Source organism: Lactuca saligna, chromosome 3 (assembly GCF_052625555.1).
Source record: "Lactuca saligna cultivar CGN05327 chromosome 3, ASM5262555v1, whole genome shotgun sequence".
NCBI classification, from domain to species: Eukaryota; Viridiplantae; Streptophyta; class Magnoliopsida; order Asterales; family Asteraceae; genus Lactuca; species Lactuca saligna.
In genome coordinates, this window is record NC_136419.1 from 218,373,950 (window position 1) to 218,398,556 (window position 24,607).

A 24,607-nucleotide genomic window follows, 5' to 3' on the forward strand; every position below is an offset into this window, starting at 1 on the left:
AGCTCCTAAATTTCGAGATTCTTGGAGTGGGGAGGAAGGAGTGTTCTTGAGTGATCTAGAGAGAATGGGATGGATTTTTGTGAGTGTGTGTGTGTGTTGTGTTCGGCCGAGAGTGAGAGGGAGGAGAGAAGAGAGTGATTTTTGAAGTGATATGCATGGAAGAATGAGATGAGTTGCATGGATATCCAATAGGTAATAATGATGTGGCACACAAGTCAACTCTTCCATCCTCTTGGGCTTGTGCATTGGGCCGAGATTTTTGGAAGGAAAAGGGAAAATTTGGGCCTTTGCCCCTAAGCCCACTATTAGAGTTAATCTTGGGTATGTTTTAAGTCTAAAGAAATGTGGTAGGATTTTTATATTTTTATTGGACTAGTTTAGGTTATTCATGTATCAAGGCTTTTAATTCGTTTCATTCTAGGTCCAACATAGCCCAAAAATGTTGAAACAAATAGATGTGGGTCCAATTAGAGTCCATTTAAGAGTTCTAAACCCAAGATAGTCAAATTGGAAGTTTATTGGTCTATTAGGCCCAATTAGGAAGTTCTAGTCTAAAGTGGACCTAAGTAAGAACTTCTAGGGTTTCCAATTGCTTGTTGACCATTTGAAATGATCGTATGGTGTATTTGATTGAAATTTTGTTGTTACAATCATGGGTGTTACACATGTTCTTAAGCTTTTGATTCACTTTAGCTTGAGTGTATAGTTTACAAGACACAAAATTTCCGGTTGTGACATATTGAAAGTAAATTGTAGTCCAGTTTTGGTACAAAAAGGACCGAGTGAAGAGTGATATTATTTGACAATGTAACAGATCCGATTCCTTTTACAGGAGAAAAGGATCCATCAGCAATTCGAACATGGGACTGGTGATGAGGTTGAAGAAATGTGAAAAGGCTCATCTCTGATGTCATATGGTTGGTAGCCCCTAAATCAAGTATCCAGGTTGCATTGCCATTTCCATAAGAAGTATGAAGAGCATAAATGATTTTACCTTTATGAACTAGTAAGTTGGTAGACTGTTCAGTAGTACCTGTGGTGTTTGGATCAGAGGTTGAGTTGTTTTGCATCATCTTTGTCAATGCCTCCAACTGATCTTTGATAGTCTGGATCTCATTGTTGTAAGGATCGGGACAAGTAGTAAGATTGGCTCTATTTTCTCTATTGAAACGAGCACTTGAGGGTTTCCAGTCTGCTGGCTTTCCATGGAGCTTCCAGCAACCATGTTTCCAATGACCAGGGACTTTACAATGTTCACACCATGGACACCCTTGAGATTTCTGGGATTTAGCATGATGAGTAGAAGTGTTGGTGAAGAGGGCAGATCCCTCTGTGATAAGATTATTGGACTGGGGCATCATAAGTTTTTTACGACTTTCTTCTTGACGGACAGTAGAGAAGGCTTCACGGGGTGTAGGTAGAGGATGGGTTCCCATGCCCCGACTGCGAACACCGTCTAAATCTTTGTTGAGGCCAAGTAAGAATCTGATAGTTCTTTTTTGATTGACCACAGAACGATAACTGACAGCATCATCAACACACTTCCAGGGATGGGTCTCAAATAAATCTAGTTGAAGCCAGATTCGGGATAGAAGATGAAAGTACTCAGTGACAGAAAGATCACCTCGGTGCAAATCATACAACTTAGTCTCGAGTTCGAATAGTTCAGAGGAGTTTTCAGTGCTTGAGTAGGTTTCTTTGGCTGCCTCCCAGATCTCCTGAGCAGTCTTTTAGAGAAGAAAGTTTTCTCCCACTTCTGTTGTCATAGAGTTGATTAACCAGGACATAACCAAATGATCATTGGTTCTCCAGGTCCTAAATTTTGGATCCTTAGAATCAGGAGCCACAGTTTCTCCGGTAAGATGACCATCTTTATCACGACCACAGATAAACATAAATACTGATTGAGACCATTGGAAAAAATTCTGACCATTGAGTTTATGACTGGTTGGAGGAGTTGTATCAGGATTTCCTGTTAATCCTGGTACTGACGTGATTGTGTTGGATTCAGAGTTTGAAGATGTGCCCGTCATCGTGAAGATTTGAGTTTAAATTTGAACAATGAAGATCGAGAGAACTACGAAAGCTCTTATACCATGCGGAAATTAAAAGAGTGTTTTGAGATAAAATTATCTCTGTGTTTTTTTTCTTACTGAAATGAAAACATACAGGGAATATATACAATAAGTTTAGGGCCGGCTACACTAATCAGATCTTAGATTAAAGGAATCTCAAATCAATTCTAATCCTATCTAAAAATAAATACAAGGAATAAAATCTACTAAATATAACTTCGTAATATTCAACATTTTATATACCAATGAATTTTCCATTGTATCCTATAAATTTTTTATCGCAACAATTAAAATTTTTTATCAGTAGTTTCTTTTTTTAGATTTTGTTTCTATGGGACTTTCAAAACCATTTTCGTGGCAAAAGTTGTTTTATAAGACCAGAGTATATGTGTAGAAAACTCCCCTCACTTTTTCTTTGTAACGTAACCATTCCTTTACTTTCTTTTCGTTCACCAAAAGCCAGTGTGCGGGAACCTTTCTTCACCTTTTGTTTTTCTTTTAAATAAAATAATTGATTTTGATGATTTATAATTTTTTTAAATTAATAAAATCGAGGTGGCGTAGAGGGCATTTTTGGAAAAGCCAGTGTGGGGTGTTTAAGTATGAGAGGTGGCATGGGGTGTTTAGAAAAAAAGTCGAGGTGAATGATTTGGTGGTTCCTAAAAAGGTGGTGTGGTTTCGTAGGCCTCAAGATCTGGTTGTTCTTGAGCAGTGTTTTAAAAACCGGTTCGAACCGGTAACCGGAGGTGAGGGCGGTTCGATTTGGACCGGTTTTATAATGATTTTCTGACCGGATTGAACCGGTCGGTTTTGGTAAAAAACCGGTTCAACCGGCTGAATTGAACCGGAATGGACCGGGTTGAACCGGACATTCTTGGATTTTTGTGTTTGTTTTGGTCGTCTTTGTTTGATTTTGACTTCTATAATGATTGTTTTTATATGTTGCATTCTATTTACGTTTGTAATACTAAAAATATGACAAGTTTTTGTAATCAATGTATGCAGGATAATTAAAAATATATAAAAATATAGAAGTAGTTTGACCATCCGATTGAACAGGTTAAACCGGTTGAACTGGAAAACGTCACTCGACCGGTTCAATTAAAAAACCGGTTTTTAAAACATTGTTCTTGAGGATAAGGCTGTGGCAAGTGGTCACAATCAACCCACCGAAAAAGTGTTGTCATATCTGCGTCACGTTAATTTCACTACCAACCTACTGGACATTGGAAATGGTTACCACTAACAATATTCATTTTTTATTTTTTGTAACATTATATTAAATAAATAACATAATTTATAACATAAATATATTTTTTTGTAATATTATATTAAATAAAAAACATAATATATAACATAAATAATTTTTTTGAAAACACAAAAAAATAAAACCACGTTTCATTAATTAAATACATAGAAATTTAAAACTTAAATTACTAAAATAAACATAAAGCATAACAAATAAAACATTACACTACTTAAAAACACAAAAAATTAAAACATAAAACCATAGACAGATACTACTCGCCGTCATCACCATCCTCATCTGCCTCGTCGTCACCATCCGCATCCGCATCTGTCTCGTCGTCATCACTCTCATCCTCATTGTCATTTCCCCCTTGAAATTGTCTTTCCCATAAGTGCTCGGTCAAATCGTGACGTAGATTGTGATGTGTTTCACAACTTTGTATTTCCAAAACCCTAGAGAAGTATGCCGGGTTGCAAACTTGTATTACTGCAGGTGGATTAAGTATATCGTTCCCGGTATATGAACAAATAGCCTTACACTCTTCTTCTATTATCATGTTATGTAAAATAATACAAGCAATCAACACCATCGTTAGTTTTTTCCTATCCTATGTTTGTGTCGGATGTTTGATTATGTGCCACTTTTGTTTTTGGATTCCAAGTGCTTGTTCCACCATCCTTCTGTGTAGATTTCTGTGCTAACTTGAACAACTTTCGTTTTTTATTGGCTGGAAATGAATATGACTTGACAATTGTAGTATACTTTGGATATATCCTATAATCTAGGTAATAACTATACTTATATTCATTTCCATTCACAACGTATGACAAGTCTGGTGTTTTACCCTGCAAAATATTGTTAAATAACGGAGACACTTGAAGCACATTCAGGTCATTGTTGGACCCCGACATACCAAAGAATGAATACCAAAACCATAGGCCATGTGAAACAACCGCCTCTAATATAACAGTCGGGACCCCATGACCACCTTGCGTGAATTGACTACGCCACACATTGGGACAATTTGCCCACTCCAATGTGTACAATCAATACTAACAAGTATATGTCGCAAGTTGGATGTCGCAAGTATATGTCACAGTAAAGCTCTATAACATACTCATAGAAAAGATATGTACATTCTCGACCCGTCCTGTCAAACATTTTCAAATACTCTTTTGATGTGTCTGCAGTTATGTCATATCCCAATTGTCTAAGAGCGGCCGTATATTTTTGTATTATAGTAAAACCACGTTTACCTATAACATCCCGTTGTAATTGGAAAAACTCATAATTACGTTCCAAATTTCTAGCTATATGTAAGAATAAATTTCTACTAATACGCAAACGTTCTTCAAATTTCGATAGATCATATAAACTATTTAGGGGAAATAATCACGTACCAAAAGTTTATTTGCCGCCTCTCGATCCCGGTTGATTAATTTTCTATGCTTTTTTTCGCCGTGTGAACTTTCACCTCTCTCACGAACCATGTCTTGTGCCGCAGACAATAATATGTGCAATACTAACTCGTCATCAGAATCGTCATCTATTTCTTGTTGAATGTGTGTGTTTGATTTGAAAGAGTTTGTGTGTTTTGTTTTGAAAAATATATGTACAATGAATGTGTGTGTGTATATATATACACACACATAATCAATTAAAAATAAAAAAACATATATATATATATATATATATATATATATATATATATATATTAAATGCTTTCAAACAGTCAAAAATTCACCAACCAAGCCCTTTCTTCGTCTTCTTTCGTCCTCGTCTTCATGCCACAACCAACCCACCATTAATGGGGGCGGTGTTCATGCGTGGAGAAGCCGTCCATGTAAGCATCTCACGCATGGAAACCTCTCCACTCCGGGCAGCCTAAGTGGCGGTCATTTTATGGACATGCCCCTACGGTTGTTGATTTGTGTACCAAAGTTGGTGGGGTGGCACCGGTTAAGTATTATTGTATGATGAAACTTCAAGGATTATCTGCTAATGTGGCATTTGTATGACCTTCGATAATTTTTATACTATAATGTTTGTTTGTAATTATTGTTACAAGTAAAGACCAAACTATCGTTATAAACCCCAAAAAGGGTATTTCTCATGGTGAAATATAATGACAAAACAAATACAAAATATTACAAATTGCAAAAACAAGACCTAACACTCTTCTTTGTTTCTCATGGATTTATCTACAAATAATACATCTTCAATCCAACCAACAATATTGAATGCTAAACCTTCCAAAACCCTTGAGTAACTTTCTAATATAGCTTGTCCCACATCCTACAAGTACACCAGATATTAAATAGAATGTTTAAGAAAAAACATCACATAAGTGACTTTTTAAAAGCATTGTTCTTATAAAAATGATAAAAAGAAAACCTAAAGTTCATAAGAAACAAGTTTGAATGGATTATGAAAATATTTTGAACCACGTACTTTTTTATTTTAGGGTTAGATTCAAGAAATAACAACGTGCTTTTGTATATTAGAAAGCTACCATCTACTTGTGTTAGACAAGGTACTTTTCACAAACTTACGATCTCGACCTTTACGAAAAATGACCATTTTGCCCTTTTGTATGGAAATAAGTCATATGACAACTTAAATGTCCACAAGTAATGAAAAGCGACCTTTTTCACAAACTTAACATTTTCCCATTTTCGAAAAACCACCATTTTGCCCTTTTGTCAAAAAGAAACAACACCTAAATGTCCTTTCAGTATCAAAAACATTTCACAAACTCACCTTATTATATTGAATCTTGCTCGTGTCTAATGTTGTTTGTGCAAGTTCGGGGAAGCGTTGTTTCAAACTAAACAACAAAACATGTGCTTTTTCGGCTAGCACTACATTTTTGTCCCCCTCCAAGTGTTCCTTAACTACGTCCCATGATGTTTTTGGATGGTTTAAGGATGCTTTTTGTCTCCATATGAACATAGCCGCCTCTACACAATCCGCTATTTCAAGTGCTTCGTGTTCCGAGGTTATGTTGAGCAAATCGAGGAGGTAGTCTGGGGAGAATTTGGTTGTTGAAGTCATGTATCGGTATATTGTATCACCTACACTTGCTCTTCCGCTCTACAAAAACAAACAAATCATAATACTTATAAAAATATTTTAAAAAAATCCATTTTTGATAGGGGGTGAAAGTGAAAATTAATAGAGGGTGAAAGTCAAAGTCAAAGTCAAACCTTAGGAAGTGAAGCAGTATACGTACGAGGGATTTCCATATCGGAAAGTATGTTGCTATTAATGGCCATTGCTGCTTTATGTATTTGATTGGCCGAATCACGTTTCTGTCTCAAATGCTTTTTAGCCACCTCTGAGAGACCACCGGAGGGGACACAAGGCACCGGCAACCACCACTTTTCTTCTTTCCGGTGAGGCTGAGGAACCTTCCGGAATGATCCGTTTAGTGATTTTCCCGATACGCTTCCTTGTTCATCATACCAAAATTCCGTTTCTTGAAAACTCTCTAATATTTCCTAAAATCAGAAATACAGAGGATTTAGTTGGGATAAATGAGAGAAATAGCAATGTACTTTCTATTTTTTCCTTATTGTATCATTGTTACTTCAATTTTCACAATTATAGCATTGTACTTTCAAATTATATCATTGTACTTATGTTTTTTTTTTCCTTATTGTAGCATTGTACTTTCAAATTATTTCTTATTAGGGACTTGTACTTTAAGAAATATACATATTGATTATTGTGAATTCATTAGTTAATATAGATAAACAAAAAGAGGTGTTTTCATGAAGATTAAGGAATGTGATGTGCTTACTATGAGCAATGCATCAAGCTTAATTAAGGCGGGAAGGTTGATATCTATATCTGATCTCAGCCTGCTAAACATCATCTGACAAAAATTAAAACCAAATCCAATCACAAAAAAATTCAAAATACACAATGCATAAATTTCACTCCTTGTAATTTGACAAAAAAAAATCCATCATCTAAGTGCAAACTAAAGAGTTTATTTAGGGCTACTTTTTGACAATGAGAATGAGGAGGGTATTTATGTCTTTTACACCCATTGGGTGGTATGAAAAATTGCATTATAGTTTTTGTGTTACCTCCATGGATGCTCCATTTTGTAAGTGTTGCATTGGTGGTATGTGTTCAACAATGTAATCACATACGGATAATAAGCATGTCATTTCCCTTTTCCACATCATCTTTTTATCCATATACAATGGTTCTAGCCTCAGGTGTTGACCAAACATAGAAACTACAACAAAGATTCAAATATTCATTTACTTTTTTATATAATTTACAAAATTCTTTTAGAGAGAAGAGTACGTATGTGCATACCATAAAGATTTGTGATAGCATTAGAGATAGTAACTGCAGTTGAAACTCCTTTCCCACTACCCGACATATCCTCCCCCAACAAAAGCTTTGAAAATCTTTCTTTCATCATTTCAAGCTCTGATCAAATAAATTTTGATCAAAATTCTGTGAATAAACTAATTGAATTGCAATAAAAACTCACCAAAATCAGCAGGTTTCAGATCTTGCCTGTGATTATGCCTAATTCCACCGAATCTTGAAAGGGTTGGTTGATAAGGGGACCTTCCTGTAGCTGGCCAGCATACTGGAGAATTTCTATCTGATGAGGAGCTAGTAAAATCATCTGTTAATTGTTCAGAAAAAACTGAAGTAGTTTCTGAGTTAGTTCTACAATAAGCAAAAGAATTTGAATTTCCACTGTGTGTTGAATTCAATGTGGGTGATGATTGATCATGATCCATTGAGGAAATTCGTAATGATTCTAATCCAGGATCAGAGATCTCTTCTAAAACGTTAAATTTCTCCATTTTTACACCTCTTTTCTTCACGAAATCTTTTGATGTTCAGTCCTGCATAAAAGCAAACAGTTGGTGTGCACGATAAGTGTTTGGACATTTTTGGACTCTTGAGAACGAAGATGGAGCATACAATAATACAAAAACGTTCGAATGAATCAGAATGTGGGGAGATGAATACCAAAGAGCAAACCCTTAGGGGATTTTCACCTTTTTGGTTAACAATCATAAGAAATCATCTGATCACAGTTGCTAATTCTTCAATTCTTGTCTTCTGAGAGAGGAAAAAGAGAAGCTCAATTATTCGAAGAAAACTCTGACTCATATCAGTATATCACCATGCTCATGATCAAAACTTGTTTTTAAAGAATTTGCAATAGTCTGATAAAAAAATCCCAGCACTTCTGAATCAAACAAGCGAAACCCAGTTGATAAAAGTTAGTTGATGATGATTTGTGTAGAAGAATGATTGTTTCATCATCTGATTCCATCCAACATATAAAGACTCTCATTGGGTTCAAAGGTCAAACTCTCATCGTGTTCAAAGGTCAAAGGCAACACAATTTTATTATTATTTTTTTTCTAGTTTTGTTGATAAATTAATATAATTCAAAATAAATAATATCCCACCGGCAAAACACTCGCAAAGCATATTCTCCGCGCCTAAATTACGTAAAAAATAATAAAATATATACTTATTCGATTTTTAACAATATATCTTTATTGATTAATTTATTTTCTTACAGTTTTATTTATGTTTCATAATTTCTCATATTATATTATACCGTTTTGAAAAATCTATATAATATTAGTATTAAATATCACATTAAATCAAAATAGTTGATAATTTTTTTTTATGAAAAGTTATTGTTTTTCTAATAATAAAAATTAAAAGAAAAGGGTTTTAATTAGTTATAAAAAATAATAATCGTTATACTTAACATTAAAAAAAAAAGTATATCCTTGTAATTAAATAAGAGACTATTTAACGGGAAAAAAAAATCCTATTATGAAATAACTGGAACATACTTAAAACATTATGTTTTTTATATGTTTTATAAAATAAAAAATTAATTAAAATATATTATATTTACGTTAATTTGCTAAAAGGAAATTGCTTGCGTATGGAGTTTTTATGGTAGACGTGCAAGCCATTAAAGTTGAGTTTATTTTGTTAAATTTTTTAATTGATTATAAAATAAATCAGCAATGATCATGAATGGCTTATGGAGTTGACATGGGGTTTAATATAATAAAGAAACTAGCCATGATTTAATTCTCACGTGGACGAATCCAGCCTTGTTTATTATTTTCTCAAAACAGATATATATCTAATTTTAATTGTACTTCAAACAAAAATTAATCATGAACAAATCCGCATTTGCTATCAAACTCTTCATTTATTTTTCTATTAAAAATATAATTACAATTGAAGGAACTTTCTAAATCCTATTTCTAAGCTCCTTTAGCATGTAGTTCTATAAAAATATGTGTTGTTAAAAGTTAGTTGATGATGATTTGTCATCTGTGTAAGAAGAATGATTGTTTCATCATCTATTTCATCCAACATATAAAGACATTCATTTGGTTCAAAGGTCAAACGCAACCCAATTTTATTATTTTTTTTAATGATTATAGTTAAGGATTCTACTAATAAGAAACCATTTAGGCTTTAGACACTTCTGACCATTTTATAAAAATCAATCAATAATTAATTATTTATGATCTGCTTTTTCGGAAAACAATGCAATTTCAGTCAATAAAAACATTTCAAAAATTAATCAGAGTGTGTATATAATAAAACAATGTCTTTTTAGCCAACTTCTTATGAAATAATAATTTTTTCATTAAATGAAAATTTTATATTCATATATGTTTAATTATGTTTTTTTTAGACAAATAAAGTACAGTATTAAATTAGAATTTTGATGTAAATTTAATATTTTTAATACTATTTACCAAAAATAATATATGTTATAATTATTAGGTTTTTTTAATAAATAAAAATGAGTTTTTTTAGTGAAAATGATATAAATGATATCTTTATTTTGAGTTTTTTTTTATAAAAATAAATATGAGTTTTCTTCAAATTAATTTTGTATATACAAAAAGAAAAATTTTCAGAGAAATCTTTAAATGTTAACTCTATCAATGAAAAAGTCATATTTTATTTTTAAAAAAAATCCTTAAAATTTCAAAAACGCTTTGAAAACCGGCATTAACTAGGAAAAAATGTTATTTTGCAAATGATTACCGGTTTTTTGAACTTAATTGCAAAATAAATAAATAAATCAGGTATGATTTTTGCGTTAATAGAGCCAAACTTTAAGGATTTTTTGTGAAATTCCCCTTAAAAATATAATAAATATTTTTGGTGGGAACCATATAAATATTGAATTTCGCAGTATTATGCACATTTCAATACAACATTTATAGTTATTTTGAAGAATATGTGAATTTTGTTGGCAATTCTGAAAATGGTTATGAAAATTGACCAGATTTATCCTTTTTTTTTTTTTTTTTTTAAATATTGTTATTATCTTAATTCGAAATTATTTTAGAATATTGGAATTTAAAGAGCAGTGGTATATATGTTAACTTACACTATGGTATCTGTTGTTAGCAAATAAGGCCATCGTGTATACCGATCACAAACACCTTCGGGTCTACGTGGCCACGAAAAAATTTCGTGCACACCATCTCGGTTATTCGTGGTCGGGCGTGGTCGTTTTGTTCCGTGTTGACGACGACAAAGCCAAATGCCCAATCATGTATCGATTTCATCTCTTGACCGTTCAATGGTAAATTTTTTAAACTTTTTTTTTTTTTTTTTTTTAAATCTAAAAACATCATACGACTAAGAGCTATCAACTGAAAGTACAACAATAAAAATGTCATCATAGTTGCATAAAATTGTCTCCTTATGTTGTCCGTTTTCTTGTAAATGCAGGGTGGATAACATCTTGCTTGAAGAGTTGTAAACTATCGATTCTAGACATACAATCTTTCATTCGCTTTAAGGGCATCATTGAGGAATTATCAGAAATCTTCTTTTTGATCTTTTCTATTTTTTTCAATGTGACTTGGATCCTTTTCAACTAATATCTTATTATTAGCCCTATCTGATGAATCAATTGGTGTTCTTCCATCTATTAAAAGTTAGGGAACAAATCGATGTTGATAACTTATGTGTTACATAATTTTAGGTACAGAGGTAAAAATTTAATTTGAGGTGAAAAGTAGGTTGTGTAAAATAAAAATGAATGATCAAAATTTGTAACCACAGATACTTCACTTTAGCTTTTGAAACAACCACCGTAGTTATAGGAAGGACTAAAATGAACGAAATAGCAATGTATCTTTGTTTATTTGTGTGTTATAGCATCCTATTTTTTATTTCTCTTTATTACGACATCGATTTTTTTTTTTCTTATCAAGACATTATATAAAATCTACTTCGTTATGATATTATATTTTAAATTAGTGAAAATTGTTCTGTATTTAGATGATATTGTTATAATTGGGTAATTTTTTTGAAGTATGATGTTACTATAAATAAATCAATGAAAGTACGTTGCTATTTAGTCGTTAAAGATTCTTCAAAGAATAGAGCTAGAATAGGAAGAAATTTTCAATCATCTGTTAAAACCCTATATGAAATTATAAACTGAGAATTGAAAATTTATCCACCTCAGCAATTAATCATCCACGAAAAACACTAATTTAACAAGAAAATTAATCATCCTCGAATCAATAGATTCCCATCATAGAGACTGATTTTTATATACAACTACAAAATGCCTTAATACAATTTAGAGTGGTGTTCATTTATACCTCATTTCACTTTCATCACTTTCAACTTTTTCCATGTAGAAAAAAAAATTGAAAATGTTTCCCACACTCAAAGTTGTATTTGTTACACAGGACATGACATGACAAGACTGTAAAGCTTTCTAGCCTTATTTTCATGGCCTGACGAATACATAAACACAGTCTCAGTCTGAGTCTCAATCCAATGCATGTCAAACACAGTACAAGTTTGTCTGTTTTATTTTCTCGAGGAAGAAGTATTTGGTTGAATTGGGTGGTGGCCATTTAATGAAGAGTTGTTGGATGAATCAGCATCTTTTTTCAGTAAAAGAGTTTCTTTAATCTTTTTCTCACTTTTCGTTGCCTCCTGCACATGGTTGCAAACTCGATTGCAAAGCTCATCTAGAGCAAGCATCTGGAAGGGCTCTTCAATCAGAACTCCCACCTGCAAATTTTTTAAAAATAAATAAAAGTTTGATTTAGGCAAAAAGAAATATATGACGAATTGAAGGAAGGGCATTATGGTCATTTCACCATTCTTCCAGTATCATTTGGCCAGATTTTATGGCCCTAACTTTTACAAATTTGCCCTATTCTCCAGTATCTTTTAAGATACTTACATGAAGAAAAAGAAAAAAAAAAACAGGGCATTGGAATCCATAGCCATACACACACACTCAGTGGGGAGAGAGAGAGAGAGAGAGAGAGAGAGAGAGAGAGAGAGAGAGAGAGAGTAAGACCTCTTCGATGCAGAATAAAGAAGCTGCACTGACAAATGTAGCAGGAACCACAATCCAGTTACAGTCATCCCAAAGTATAATGGGAAGAGTAAGATGCCATAACACAAGAAATCTTGAGGTCAAACGGGTATACGAAAGAGGAATAGGTATACCCATGATTTGTTCACAAACCCCAATACCTTCATGGAAACAAGAAACTTTCGATTCCTGCATTTTTAAAGCACACAATTTTACAGTTTGACTTTGAGATCATATTATAAACTTTCAGATAGAAAATTACCAGTAGAGTTCGCTTTGGTTCCTCCAAATCTAGTAGCCGCATGCTTTGAGAGATGAACTGGATGATGCAGTGTGGGCGATGATTTGAACTCACAACTATTGCTAGATCTTCATCATCAAGCAAGCCATGAAGGTCTCTTCCTATATCAGATTCGTAAATCAAATGGCACTGCATTCAAAGATTTATAAATAAACTAAAGTAAAGGTTTATAAATCCTTCAAGAATGTAAGAAAGATTATGCTTCAATTTCATAGCAATTTTGAAGTTAAGAATGCATTGAGGCAGAATTACAATTACAAACCTTAAGAGCAACTGGAAACGCCATAATATACTGCAAAAGTGCCGTCTTCAAAGAGGAATCCTTCTCCACGCTAACAATTACTTGCCTAGCGAAGTCATTTGTCCCAGAGATCACCTTACTCCAAGCCTTCCTCCCTTCCTCAAACCTCGAATACGAAGCTTCTGTTCTGAAAACTAATAAAAGCGCCAACGCCGGTGCAGTCAGTTGGTACGGCAAAGAAGAAGCTCTAAGGACCGGAAAAATCTCCGGCAACAGATGCCAGAGAACCGCCGTGTTGTAACTCGCTACAACCGCCGCTACCGACGTAAACGCGATTACCGGCGGCACCAACGACAATATAACGCGAGAACTGAAACTGGAAAGCAAATGCCTAATATGCCTTAGAGAGCTTCTGTGTCGAACCCAGTCGTCGTGTTTGTAAAGCGGTTTACTCTGTTTCATACGCCTCTCTTTGATGCCATCAGCCCAATCGGGAATCGCTCGGAGAATTGAGATGAAGGTTATCGGTTTTTCTGGAGGACGAGGATTGGAGGTTTGTGAACAGAGGGTTTTGAAGGGTTTTGATGGGAATTTTAAGGGTTTTGGAGGGGTAAACCTTGATGAAGAAAGCGATGATGACGATGATGACAATGATGGAGATGAAAGCGTTTGAAACTGAGATTTGGGAGTAGTCATGGATCGAAATTAGGGTTAGGATTTGGGGGAATGGAAAGATCGAGGACATGTTTGGACTTTGCAGGGGAGTTTGAGAGAAGTGGAGTGGAGGGTGGTTAACAGCAGTTAGGTGGATATTCTTTTTCTAATAATTCATTGATTTATTAAAACAAAATACGGGAAACCAAAATTACACCATTATAAGAAATTAAATTAATTCAATATCTATAAAATTATATTTTATACTTATTAACATTTTACAGTTTGCAAGATTATTATGTTTGTCTTTACTTTATATTTAATTCAAACTATTTATTTAGATTTTCAATCATAAATTTTATTACTAAATACTGGTTATAAATTCAAACGAAAAAAAAAAATCATTTTATTTTTATTATCGCAATACAATAATATAAGGTCATTCCTAATGGGGTTTTATGAAGAGTTTAATGAGAAAAAGAATGAAGATGTGTCATTGAATACATTAAGATTAGTGAGTGTGAATAATATGTTAAGGCATGTTATCACATTCAAAAATTATCATCTCACATGTTATATCATATATGCACCAAGTAAGGAAATAGATAATATATTATCATATAAAGAATGAATTTAATTTCCTAGGCGTATGATGAGTTGTCATATAAAGTCGCACATGACTTTATTTGATACACCAACCCTCATGTGCCTAATTGTAATGTATAGTGTTACGCTTCGTTGCAAAGGAAAAAAAATGAGATTATTGAAGAGTTTTGAGTATTCTAACACTTCTAAGGTGTACATGCAACCCTAAATACTTTGAATATATGTTTTCTCTATTATACATGCAAATATCAATTTTCCAATGTATTGTTCAAACTAGCATAATATGAAGTACATATAATATAAATTCTAGTAGAATTACATACCTCTTTGTTGTAGCTTGATTCCATGGAGCTTAAGAACCTAGTGCCTCAAATGTGACACCACGAATGGTTCACATAACATCACCAACATCTTGGAATAACTTGAGAGAAAAGATTCATATGCTCAAATCGGCTAGCCCTTATGTGTACACACACTAGTGCCAATTTCTTAAGCCATGAGGTCCTTATATATTGTGGCTATTAGGGTTACACCATGTAACTCATGTCTTTCCATATTCTTCATGCTCCATAGGTTAAAACATCCATGGAGTATCCATGGGCTACTCCATGGGTTTAGCCCAACATGAAAAACTATGGATCATAATCCCACATATATAAGAATAAATTATTTACACAATCAATCCCCATATATTTAATTAGTCTCCTTTTGATCACAAAGTTAATTCCAAATTAATTCTTGATCAATACTAATTAAATAATATGATTTCATATTAATATATTAGAACTTATAATATATTAACACATCATAAATATCATTTTCTCACAAAAGTCTATCCAAATTGTTTCGATACCATGCAACCCAAATGGACCATGCCAATCAGGTCAAGTACATACCAATTACTTATGGACTTTGTAGCACCTGGTTCCTGGTACGTAAAATTTATCTAAGAATTTCTCGTTTTTAGCCTTGGACTCGGTGAGTTGTAGGTCCGACTCGCCGAGTAGGGACGGGGTCCAGGAACACGTTTAAGTTGGCGACTCGGCGAGTCCATATTCTGGACTCGGCGAGTCACCGCTGTCTGTTGAAACCCTAAATTTCAAGGGTTTGCACCTTATTTAAACCCCTCATTTCCGCCCCAAGCTCGCCCCCATTCACCCTCAGAGCCCTATACTTCGTTTAAGCTTGTTCCTTGTGAGATTGAAGCATTTTGGTGTGTTTTCTTGAAGATTTGGAGAGGGAAGGAGAGTAGATCAAGAAGAGAAGAAGGAGGCCAGGCTTATTGGTGTTATATCAGTGATTTCCTTGAGGTATAACTCATTTTCCCTCTATTTTTATGCATGTTGTCCCTTGTAGCTCCATGAAAGTCTTTCTTGAGCCTTTCCCCAAGCTTGTTTGTGTATTAGAGTGGATGATAAGTTGTTTAGCCTCTAGATCTAGGCATAATTGAGCTCCAGGAGCTTGGATCTACTGCCTTTATGGAATCATAGTGCATGTAAGCCCTAGATCTACCCTTTTGGTGCATTTTGAGCCATAAAACTCTTATGGATGTTTATTTACACGTAAAGTTGGAAACTTTACGTGTAAACCAGGCCCTAGGAACCCAGATCTATGAATGACATGGGCTGGATTCAAGCAAAATCGCGTGTATAGTGATATTGCCATATTTATACCTATTTTTAGGCAATATTTAAGTACATTTTTATTAATAAATTGATAATATGTTTAGAATAATGATACTTATGACTTTAAATTGTTATTTTCAGTCAATATAAAGGATTTTCGAAGAAAGGGACCAAAAGTGACAATATGTGGAACATGGGAGGCTTGAAAGACAAGAAAATAATAAAATCACGATAGATACTGAATTCACGACGTGGAGATGAAGCCCACGATGTGGCATGGGTTTTCCAGAAGATAGACATCGCGACACGGAGGATTTCCTTGGAGGATACGGATAGCTTGAAGCCCACGACGTGGCACAGCTGGCCACGACGTGCGCGGGTTTTTGGAGATTATTTAAGTGCTCCTGATTATTACGAAAGGGAACTTTTTGGGCAAGAAGAAAGGAGTTCCAGGAGGCGATTCAGAGCAGAAGAAAAGTTCTGGAAGAGGCTTCCAACACCAAAAAGAATAGAGGTTAATATTTTAGTTAAATAAGAACATGTCTTTCATTATTTTTAGTTGTGTAGGTTTAGTTGCTATGATGAGCAGCTGAATCTAGCTACTCTTGTTTAGCTAGATGAAGCTTTAACCTTATGAATAGTTCAATGTTTATGGATTAATTTTAGTTGGTAAAAATTGCTTGTGTTTGATTTGTATAACCTAGCATGCTATTGTTTGTTTCTCTAATTGCTTGATTGCATGTTCTGTGTAGCTTAGTGACCATTAAACTGCATGAACTTATTTACCTAATGATTTAGTGAACATTGAATTGTTAGAGCTAGGATTGACCAATCTTAGTTAATAATTAGAATAAATAGAGCTTAGCTGTGTTAGAGAGCGTGTATTGTGACTATAATTGCGTTTATATTACAAATCTTACATAGCATATTTACATTCATAATTAGTTCTGTGTTTAATTATGTGTGAACATACATGGTTTGACATGAATTAGTTAATTATTGGTAAAGTTAGAACTAAATTACTAATACAACTAAAAAACCAACTTAATAATCCGTAATCATTAGCTAGCCATAAGGGAGAAGTGGATTCAAACTAAACAAGAGTGTGTTTTTATTTATTGAATTTGATTTAAGTTCATCTGATCTTGTAAAATCAGATAAAACCCCTTTTAAACTTGTTAATAAATTAGGTTAATTTAATAGTAAATATATTAAATTAGAACACCATTCCCTGTGATCGACACCCGACTTACCCAAGCTATACTGTAATCTGACTAGGTACACTGCCTATAAGTTAGTTAAGTTTGTTAGGTTATAAATATTAAAGTTAGTGAGTACTTTTTTGCACATCAAGTTTTTTGCGCCGTTGCCGGGGAACAACTTAGTTTTTAGCTTATTTGTTTGCATTAAATTAATCGATCCTTCTTGTGGAGTAAAAACCACAAAAAGTTAATTTTTCAGAAAAATAAATTTTTTTTAGTTAATCACAGAGTCCACGACGTGGCCATATACTGGCCACGACGTGGAACGTTAAAGTGTTCTTTAGATGAAGATGAACTCGACCGGTTGTTCATACAACTCGGCGAGTAGAATGAAGAACGTTGGGTCATCAGCTTAGAAGGAAAACTCGTCGAGTCAATGCCAAACTCGACGAGTAGAGATGGGTTAGTGGTCAGACAAAGGGATAGAGACTCAGCGAGTTGACAAGCCAACTCGGTGAGTCAGGTCAACTGGAAGTTGACTTTGACTTTGACTCATGGTTTGGTTGAGGGTAAATGGTCAGTTTACCCTGAGGTCGGTTAGCAGTATTTGACTAAGTGTTTGGTGGGAATTGCAGCCAGAGGATTTTCGGAGCAGCAACAGCAGACAGACCGTTCCCACACAGATCAGCAGCTACGAGGTGAGTTACCTTCCAGTAGCAGTGGGTCTAAGGCCACAATGCCGACCCAACAGTAGGTTTGTATGATAGATGTTTGTCTCTGTGATATTCATCTAGGATTGCTACTACCTGTGATATGCTAATGTGCTAATAAGATATGATGATATGTGCTAATGACAGTAGGGGGAGATAGTCCCCAGTATACCGGTCGATAGGGCCGAAGGGGCGGTCATGCCCTGCCATGCTAGATAGATTATGTGATATATGTGTTATGTGGTAGTAGTAGGGGTGAAATAGTCCCCAGTATCCGGTCGAGAGGACCGAAGGGGAGGCTAGCTCCCAGATATGCTAGTCAGTATCCGGTCGAGAGGATCGAAGGGGAGGCCAGCTCCCAGATATGCTAGTCAGTATCCGGTCGAGAGGACCGAAGGGGAGACCAGCACCCAGATTTGCTAGTCAGTATCCGGTTGATATGGGCATATTTAGTTATAAAATTCATGCATTATCTTAATACTTTATGTTGTTTTTGTCTCAAATAATGAACAAAAGGTGCTTAATTAGATTATAATTTTATTTTTCAGCAACAATTACATGCTCGGATGGAAAAGGAAGCGGAACTAGCGATTGGAAGCTTGGATCTTGGATTTTGAAGAAAGAAGGATGTTGTTGGACAGCTTGACCCATCGTCAGTGTTTTGGCCATATCTCATGAACCGTAACTCCAATTGACGAGATTCAAAATGTTCTGAAAAGTAGACACAATTTTGGACGACTTTCGTGTTTTGAGAAAATGCTGATTCCAAATGGACTCGGCGAGTAGGCCATCAACTCGCCGAGTTGGTTAGAAGTTTCGCGATTCTTGACTTTGCCTTGCCGTACACGGGATTTTAAGTGATGGACTCGCTGAGTAGATCACTAGACTTGCCGAGTAGCCTCTGTTTTGTGAAAATCTATATAAAGAGACTTTCAAATCAATACCCTAGCATAGAGATGAACCCTTAGAGGCCAATTGTCGACTAAAGGTGTTGCTGGAGCGTGGGAAGCAAGGGAATCAACCCTACATTCAATTTTAAGGAGAATCAAGTCAAAATCAAGTTTACTCTTACCTAATCTCTTGTTTGAACCATGTTTTTACCAATTGATTTCGTTTTTTTGCTTGTTTCTGTTGTAATCATGAGCTAAAAACTCATATCTTCTGTTTAGGTAGATGAATTTGTGAACATGGATTGATTATTTAATTAGGATTAATTTTAATTGGTGATTATGTTTTATTAAGCTTGTTAAAGAACCTTATGTGTTAACAATAACTATTCTTCTATTAATAAATCAGTAATTAAGTTGTATGAACATCTCTTAGTTGCTAATTTCATATGATTTACGTGACCACATAGTTGTATGTCTAGGAATAACGAATGTGAAACTAGAATTAACTTGAAGATAGGTAAGTCAATGTGTGAGCTTGTGTGATACACCATCAACAAGAGGTTAATTGAATCACCAATTTGATTAGCTAATTACAATTCTTTCTAAACCTGAATCAACAAACTAGGAAAATCATTAATTTAGACAACTGGCCATTGCTTGAATTAATATGTTTTCTAAGGATTAGCTATAGCGAATGTGAATCTAATCACTTTAGTCGGTAACCAATGAAGAATTAATCCGATATATTTACCATAAAATCATCCATGGGAACAAATGATTCAAACCTAAAGAGAAGTCCTTTTTAATCATTGAATTTAGTTGATCTTTGTTTTCTTAGCCATTAGTTGTTTAGTTTGCGTGTTAGTAAAGTATTTAAGTTTCTAGTCTTGCAAAACTAGAGAAAACTCTTTTTTTACTTGTTTTATTTAGATAATATTAGCATTTATATTAATTGTTTACCGTTCCCTATGTTCGATACCCTACTTGCTTGAACTATATTACTAATCGATAGGTACACTGCCTTTCGTGTGTTTATTTTGTGTCTAAGTTAGTAGGATTAAAACTAGTTTGTTTCACACACATCATCAATCGAGAGGACCGAAGGGGAGGTCAACTCCCAGATAGACTAGTTTGTACCTGGTTGAGAGGACCAAAGGGGTAGGTCGGGCACCCAGATATGCCTGACAATATATGTATGTTATGTGATTTTATGGTATGTGGTATGTTGGGGGAACTCACTAAGCTTCGTGCTTATAGTTTTCACTTTTGGTTTCAGGTACCTCTTCTTCGAAGGGGAAAGAGCCGGCGCGGTAGTGGCCCATCACACACATGCTCCGTATTCCGTACCATGAGATCTTCCTGGGAATTTGTACTCTGACATTATTATGTTTTATGAAAATGTTTTTCCAAACATGCGATATCTTTATAAAATGTTATGATCGGTAAACGTTTTATTTCGAATGTTTTGCTAAGTATATGTTTTCAAAATGAAATTTTTGGCTTGTATTTTTCAGTTGTTACAAGTTGGTATCAGAGGCCTGGTTTAAGGGATTCGGAAACACCTTCGGGGGTGTTTGAACTCAAATCGAGGGATTAAAAGATTTTGGAAAAAGAAAATGTTTTCTAAAAGGCTAAGTAAAGGGTTTTAAGAAAGAACAAAGTGTGTGATGTGCGTGACCGGCCAAGCTCAAGTAAGTATTCTCCAAAGTACCCATACAAGCTTATATTATGCATATCAGTTTCAGTAGAGCAGCATGCTAGAATAGGACTAAGGATCTAGGAGTGATGCCTTATGTGCCTGCTTTATGTGCTTCAGTGTATGAAAAGTTGCATGCTAGAATTGAGTAGACAAAAGTAGGATAGCCTGTTTAGGTTATGCCTGATAGTACGAGTTATCACTGTATGCTAGTTTAGTTTTTCTCTACGAGGATAGAGTTGCTTAAGATTGTTCCTTTTTGTCCAAATGTTGTTTTCTTTGTGCTATGTGGGTTTTGAGTGATGGGAGTTAGCTATTAGGTGAATACGTTAAGGTTACATGTGATCAGGGTTGAATAATATCAGAGTGTTGGATGTGACCCTATTGCGTAGCTCTTGTTTGAGTCCTAACCGTGGTAGGGATGAGTCCCCTACTCGAAGGATTATCCAAGCCTCGTCGCATGTGATTGTATTCAGGTAATAGCTAATTGTCATCACAAAGAGACCTTCAGCAGCTGAGGACTGGGTTGGGTGGATTCAGAGGTTTACTAGGGAAAGCCTAGGATAAGAGTAGCAGTGATCAGCGGTAGTGAAAGGGACCTGGTGGAGTCAAGGCAGTCCTTAGAGAAGGTACAGATAGATGTGGAAGGTAGTATGGGCCCGTACTACTGAAAGCAGAGGATTCGTACCCGAACCGAGGAAGGCCAAGATAAGACCAGGGAACTTGTAGTAGGTGTGATCCCTCCAGAGGTGTCGATATCGCTAACAGTTGTTATTTCTTTTGTATTTCAGAATGGTGGTACTACGCTCGAGGCCAGCAGTTGGCAGTACAGGAGAGGGATGGGGTTCGGGATCAGGTTCCGAGCCAGTAGATGAGGGGCTACGCGAGTTCATCGCGTCAAAGATCACCAGAGGCATCCTTGAGTTGACCCTCATTATCTTCGGGTCGATCAAGGAAGGGATATTGGAGATGATGGAGGATCGCCTTAGGGCATTCAGGAGCGACATGGCATCTGGCCAGTCAGTACCCCGCACACTGTCCTTCAAGGACTTTCGGGGCAGTGGTGCGCCGGATTTTCACGGGGCGAAGGACCCCATAGCTGCCAGACGATGGATTGCAGACATTGAGTCTGCACAGTTGACTAGCTCCTACCCTGAGGGGTCGAAGGTGAGATGTGCAACAGGGTGTTTGAGGGATCAAGCTAGGGATTGGTGGGAGTCTGTTGGCGACTCGTTGGGAGCCTCGGCTGTCGAGGCTATGACCTGGTCGGACTTCCTGACCAGGTTCAGGGCAGAGTTTGCGCCGGATGTCGAGCTTTAGCAGCTGGCCAGGGAGTTCCTAGACATGAGACAGATGACGGAGACTGTGGCGAAGATCACCGCCAAGTTCTGGGAGAGGGCGTTGTTGGTGCCCCAGTACGCGGGTGACGAGGATATGAGGAGGACCCGCTATCATGATATGCTACGAGCTGATATTCAGGAGCATGTCAGTTTTTCAGCTTGCCCTACCCTGGACTCTATGATTGCCAGGGCAAGGGAGAGGGAGATAGATCTGGAGCACATCTGGAAGAGGAAGGCGGAGGAAGGGCATGTTATGGGGGCTTCGGGGAAGAAGCCCAAGGGATCCAATGCGGGGCCGAAAGGCCAACAGGGACGGGGCCGCTGCAGGAAATGCGGAAAGATGCACGAGGGAGCGTTCAAGTTGGGATCGTCAGGCTGCTACAAGTGCGGAAAGTTAGGGCACTTCAGCAGGGATTGTACCGCCCCTGCGCCTGTGATTCAGACATCGGAGTTGCTGTGTTTTCACTGCAACCAGAGGGTCCACAAGAAGGCCAATTGCCCCAGTTGACAGCATCAGCGCCGATTAAGGCGCCGGCTCAAGCTACCCTGCGGATTACCGATGGCCGGCAGGGTAAGGTAGAGGCTCCAGTGGTGAGGAGCCGGGCGTTTCAGTTGACGGCAGAGGAGGCATGCACCGCACCCGATGTGGTGACGGGTATGATTCTTTCCCTCTACTTTATTTTTATAATGTTATGTTATTGATATGTGCTCTATGTATATGCATTAGGATCGTTCCATGTGAACGGTATTCCGGTTCAGGTGTTGTTCGACTCGGGTGCCACCCGATCATTTGTTTCCCTTGCGCTTAGAAAGAGGTTTATTGAGTCCTCGGGCATGTTGGATTGCCCTTTAGAGGTAGAGATTACCGATGATCGATCGGTGCGAGCGTCATCAGTATTCAGGGATTGTGTCCTAAAGATATTTGAGGAGCGCTTTTTGGTGGATTTAGTTCCCATTCCTTTGCGGGGGAACAAGGTGATTATAGGCATGGATTGGTTGAGCCCTAATGGGGCGGGGATAGATTGCGCACAACAGCTAGTGCGGGTAAGGACCCCAAGCGGGGGAGAGTTGGTGATCCATGGCGAGAGGCCACAGCATGGACCTATAGTATGTTCAGCAGTGAGAGCTAGGCGCTACCTTCAGCAGGGATGCGCGGGGTATGTCGCATATGTTATAGATACCCGGGAGACGGGTAAGGCGGCAGTGAGCGAGGTTCCAGTGGTGCGAGGCTATGCTGATGTGTTCCGGAGGAGCTTCCTGGAATACCTCCGGAGTGTCAGGTGGAGTTCAGGATCGATCTAGTTCCTGGTGCGGCTCCAATAGCCAAGGCACCCTATCGGTTGGCTCCTCCCGAGATGCAGGAGTTCTCTACGCAGCTGTAGGAGCTGCTAGACTAGGGGTTTATTCGACCGAGCAGTTCACCCTGGGGAGCCCCGATCCTGTTTGTAAAGAAGAAGGATGGGTCGCACCGGATGTGTATAGATTACCGGGAGCTAAATAAGGTAACGGTGAAGAACCGTTACCCACTCCCGAGGATTGATGACCTCTTTGATCAGTTGCAGGGAGCATCTTGGTTCTCCAAGATAGATTTGAGTTCAGGTTATCATCAGATGAGGGTCCGAGAGGAGGATGTGCAGAAGACCGCGTTTTGGATGCGTTACGGACATTATGAGTTCGTGGTGATTCCGTTTGGGCTCACCAATGCCCCTGTCGCGTTCATGGACCTCATGAACCGCGTGTGCAGGCTGATGCTGGATCAGTCTGTGATAGTTTTCATTGATGACATCTTGGTTTATTCCAAGACACAAGAGGAACATGAGGAGCATCTGAGAGAGGTTTTGGAGACCCTGAGGAGGGAGAGATTGTACGCCAAGTTCTCCAAATGTGAGTTTTGGTTGCACGAGGTTCAGTTTCTTGGGCACCTCGTCAACCAGAATGGGATTTCAGTAGACCCGCCCAAGGTGGAGGTTGTGATGAGGTGGGAGGTTTCGAAGTCTTCATCTGAGATTTAGAGTTTCCTAGGATTAGCAGGCTACTATCGGAGGTTCATTCAGGATTTCTCCAAGATAGTCGTACCCCTGACACGGTTGACTAGGAAAGTCGTGGTCTTTCGATGGGGGCCTGAGCAGCAGGCAGCGTTCGAGACTCTGAGGCAGAGATTGTGCGAGGCACCGATCTTAGCCCTGCCCAAGGGCGTGGAGGATTTGGTGGTATATTGCGATGCGTCGATCTCAGGCTTAGGCGCAGTGTTGATGTAGAGGGGGCATGTCATTGCTTATGCCTCGAGGCAGCTGAAGCCTCACGAGGCGAACGACCTGATACATGATTTAGAGTTGGGGGTGGTGGTTTTCTCCCTCAACATTTCGGTGTGTTTTTAATGTGAAAACTAAAACATTCATAAAAATTCTCACCAATGCTTTTCAGACTTTTTTCTCGCTTCTGTGAATTGTTAGAATTCTTTTCCTAACAAAAACAAAAGCCGATATAAATGGTAAAAAATTAAAATAAAATAATATAATGTTGACTTTTTCATTGACCAAGTAAGTAACTAACCTCACCAAAACCTAGGAGACGTTGGGCATGCCAACCCTACATGGCTCGGGCTGCAGCATCTCTACGGGCCC

General features: G+C 37.0%; 2 protein-coding genes across 4 annotated transcripts; both read right to left on the reverse strand.

Annotated features, from left to right (window-relative positions):
* Positions 1 to 5,409: 5,409 nt before the first annotated feature.
* LOC145037836 (rop guanine nucleotide exchange factor 3-like) lies at positions 5,410 to 8,676 on the reverse strand. Of its 3 annotated transcripts, none has more exons than XM_078986575.1 (8): positions 8,332 to 8,676; positions 7,838 to 8,204; positions 7,657 to 7,773; positions 7,419 to 7,573; positions 7,127 to 7,201; positions 6,531 to 6,824; positions 6,085 to 6,417; positions 5,410 to 5,619 (listed from the first exon to the last, which is right to left on the reverse strand). In XM_078986575.1, exons 2-8 carry the CDS (start codon positions 8,160 to 8,162, stop codon positions 5,494 to 5,496), a joined length of 1,425 nt encoding a protein of 474 aa, XP_078842701.1. In that variant the 5' UTR covers positions 8,163 to 8,204; positions 8,332 to 8,676; the 3' UTR covers positions 5,410 to 5,493. The 3 variants fall into 3 exon arrangements, with proteins under 3 accessions (XP_078842701.1, XP_078842700.1, XP_078842702.1); XM_078986574.1 differs by having other exon boundaries at positions 8,361 to 8,675; XM_078986576.1 differs by lacking the exon at positions 8,332 to 8,676 and having other exon boundaries at positions 7,864 to 8,105.
* Positions 8,677 to 11,872: 3,196 nt separating this feature from the next.
* LOC145037837 (voltage-dependent chloride channel 1, chloroplastic-like) lies at positions 11,873 to 14,055 on the reverse strand. The gene is made up of 4 exons (XM_078986577.1): positions 13,282 to 14,055; positions 12,981 to 13,148; positions 12,701 to 12,907; positions 11,873 to 12,405 (listed from the first exon to the last, which is right to left on the reverse strand). The coding sequence occupies exons 1-4, from the start codon at positions 13,954 to 13,956 to the stop codon at positions 12,199 to 12,201; spliced, it is 1,257 nt and encodes a 418-aa protein (XP_078842703.1). The 5' UTR covers positions 13,957 to 14,055; the 3' UTR covers positions 11,873 to 12,198.
* Between the last annotated feature and the right edge of the window lie 10,552 nt (positions 14,056 to 24,607).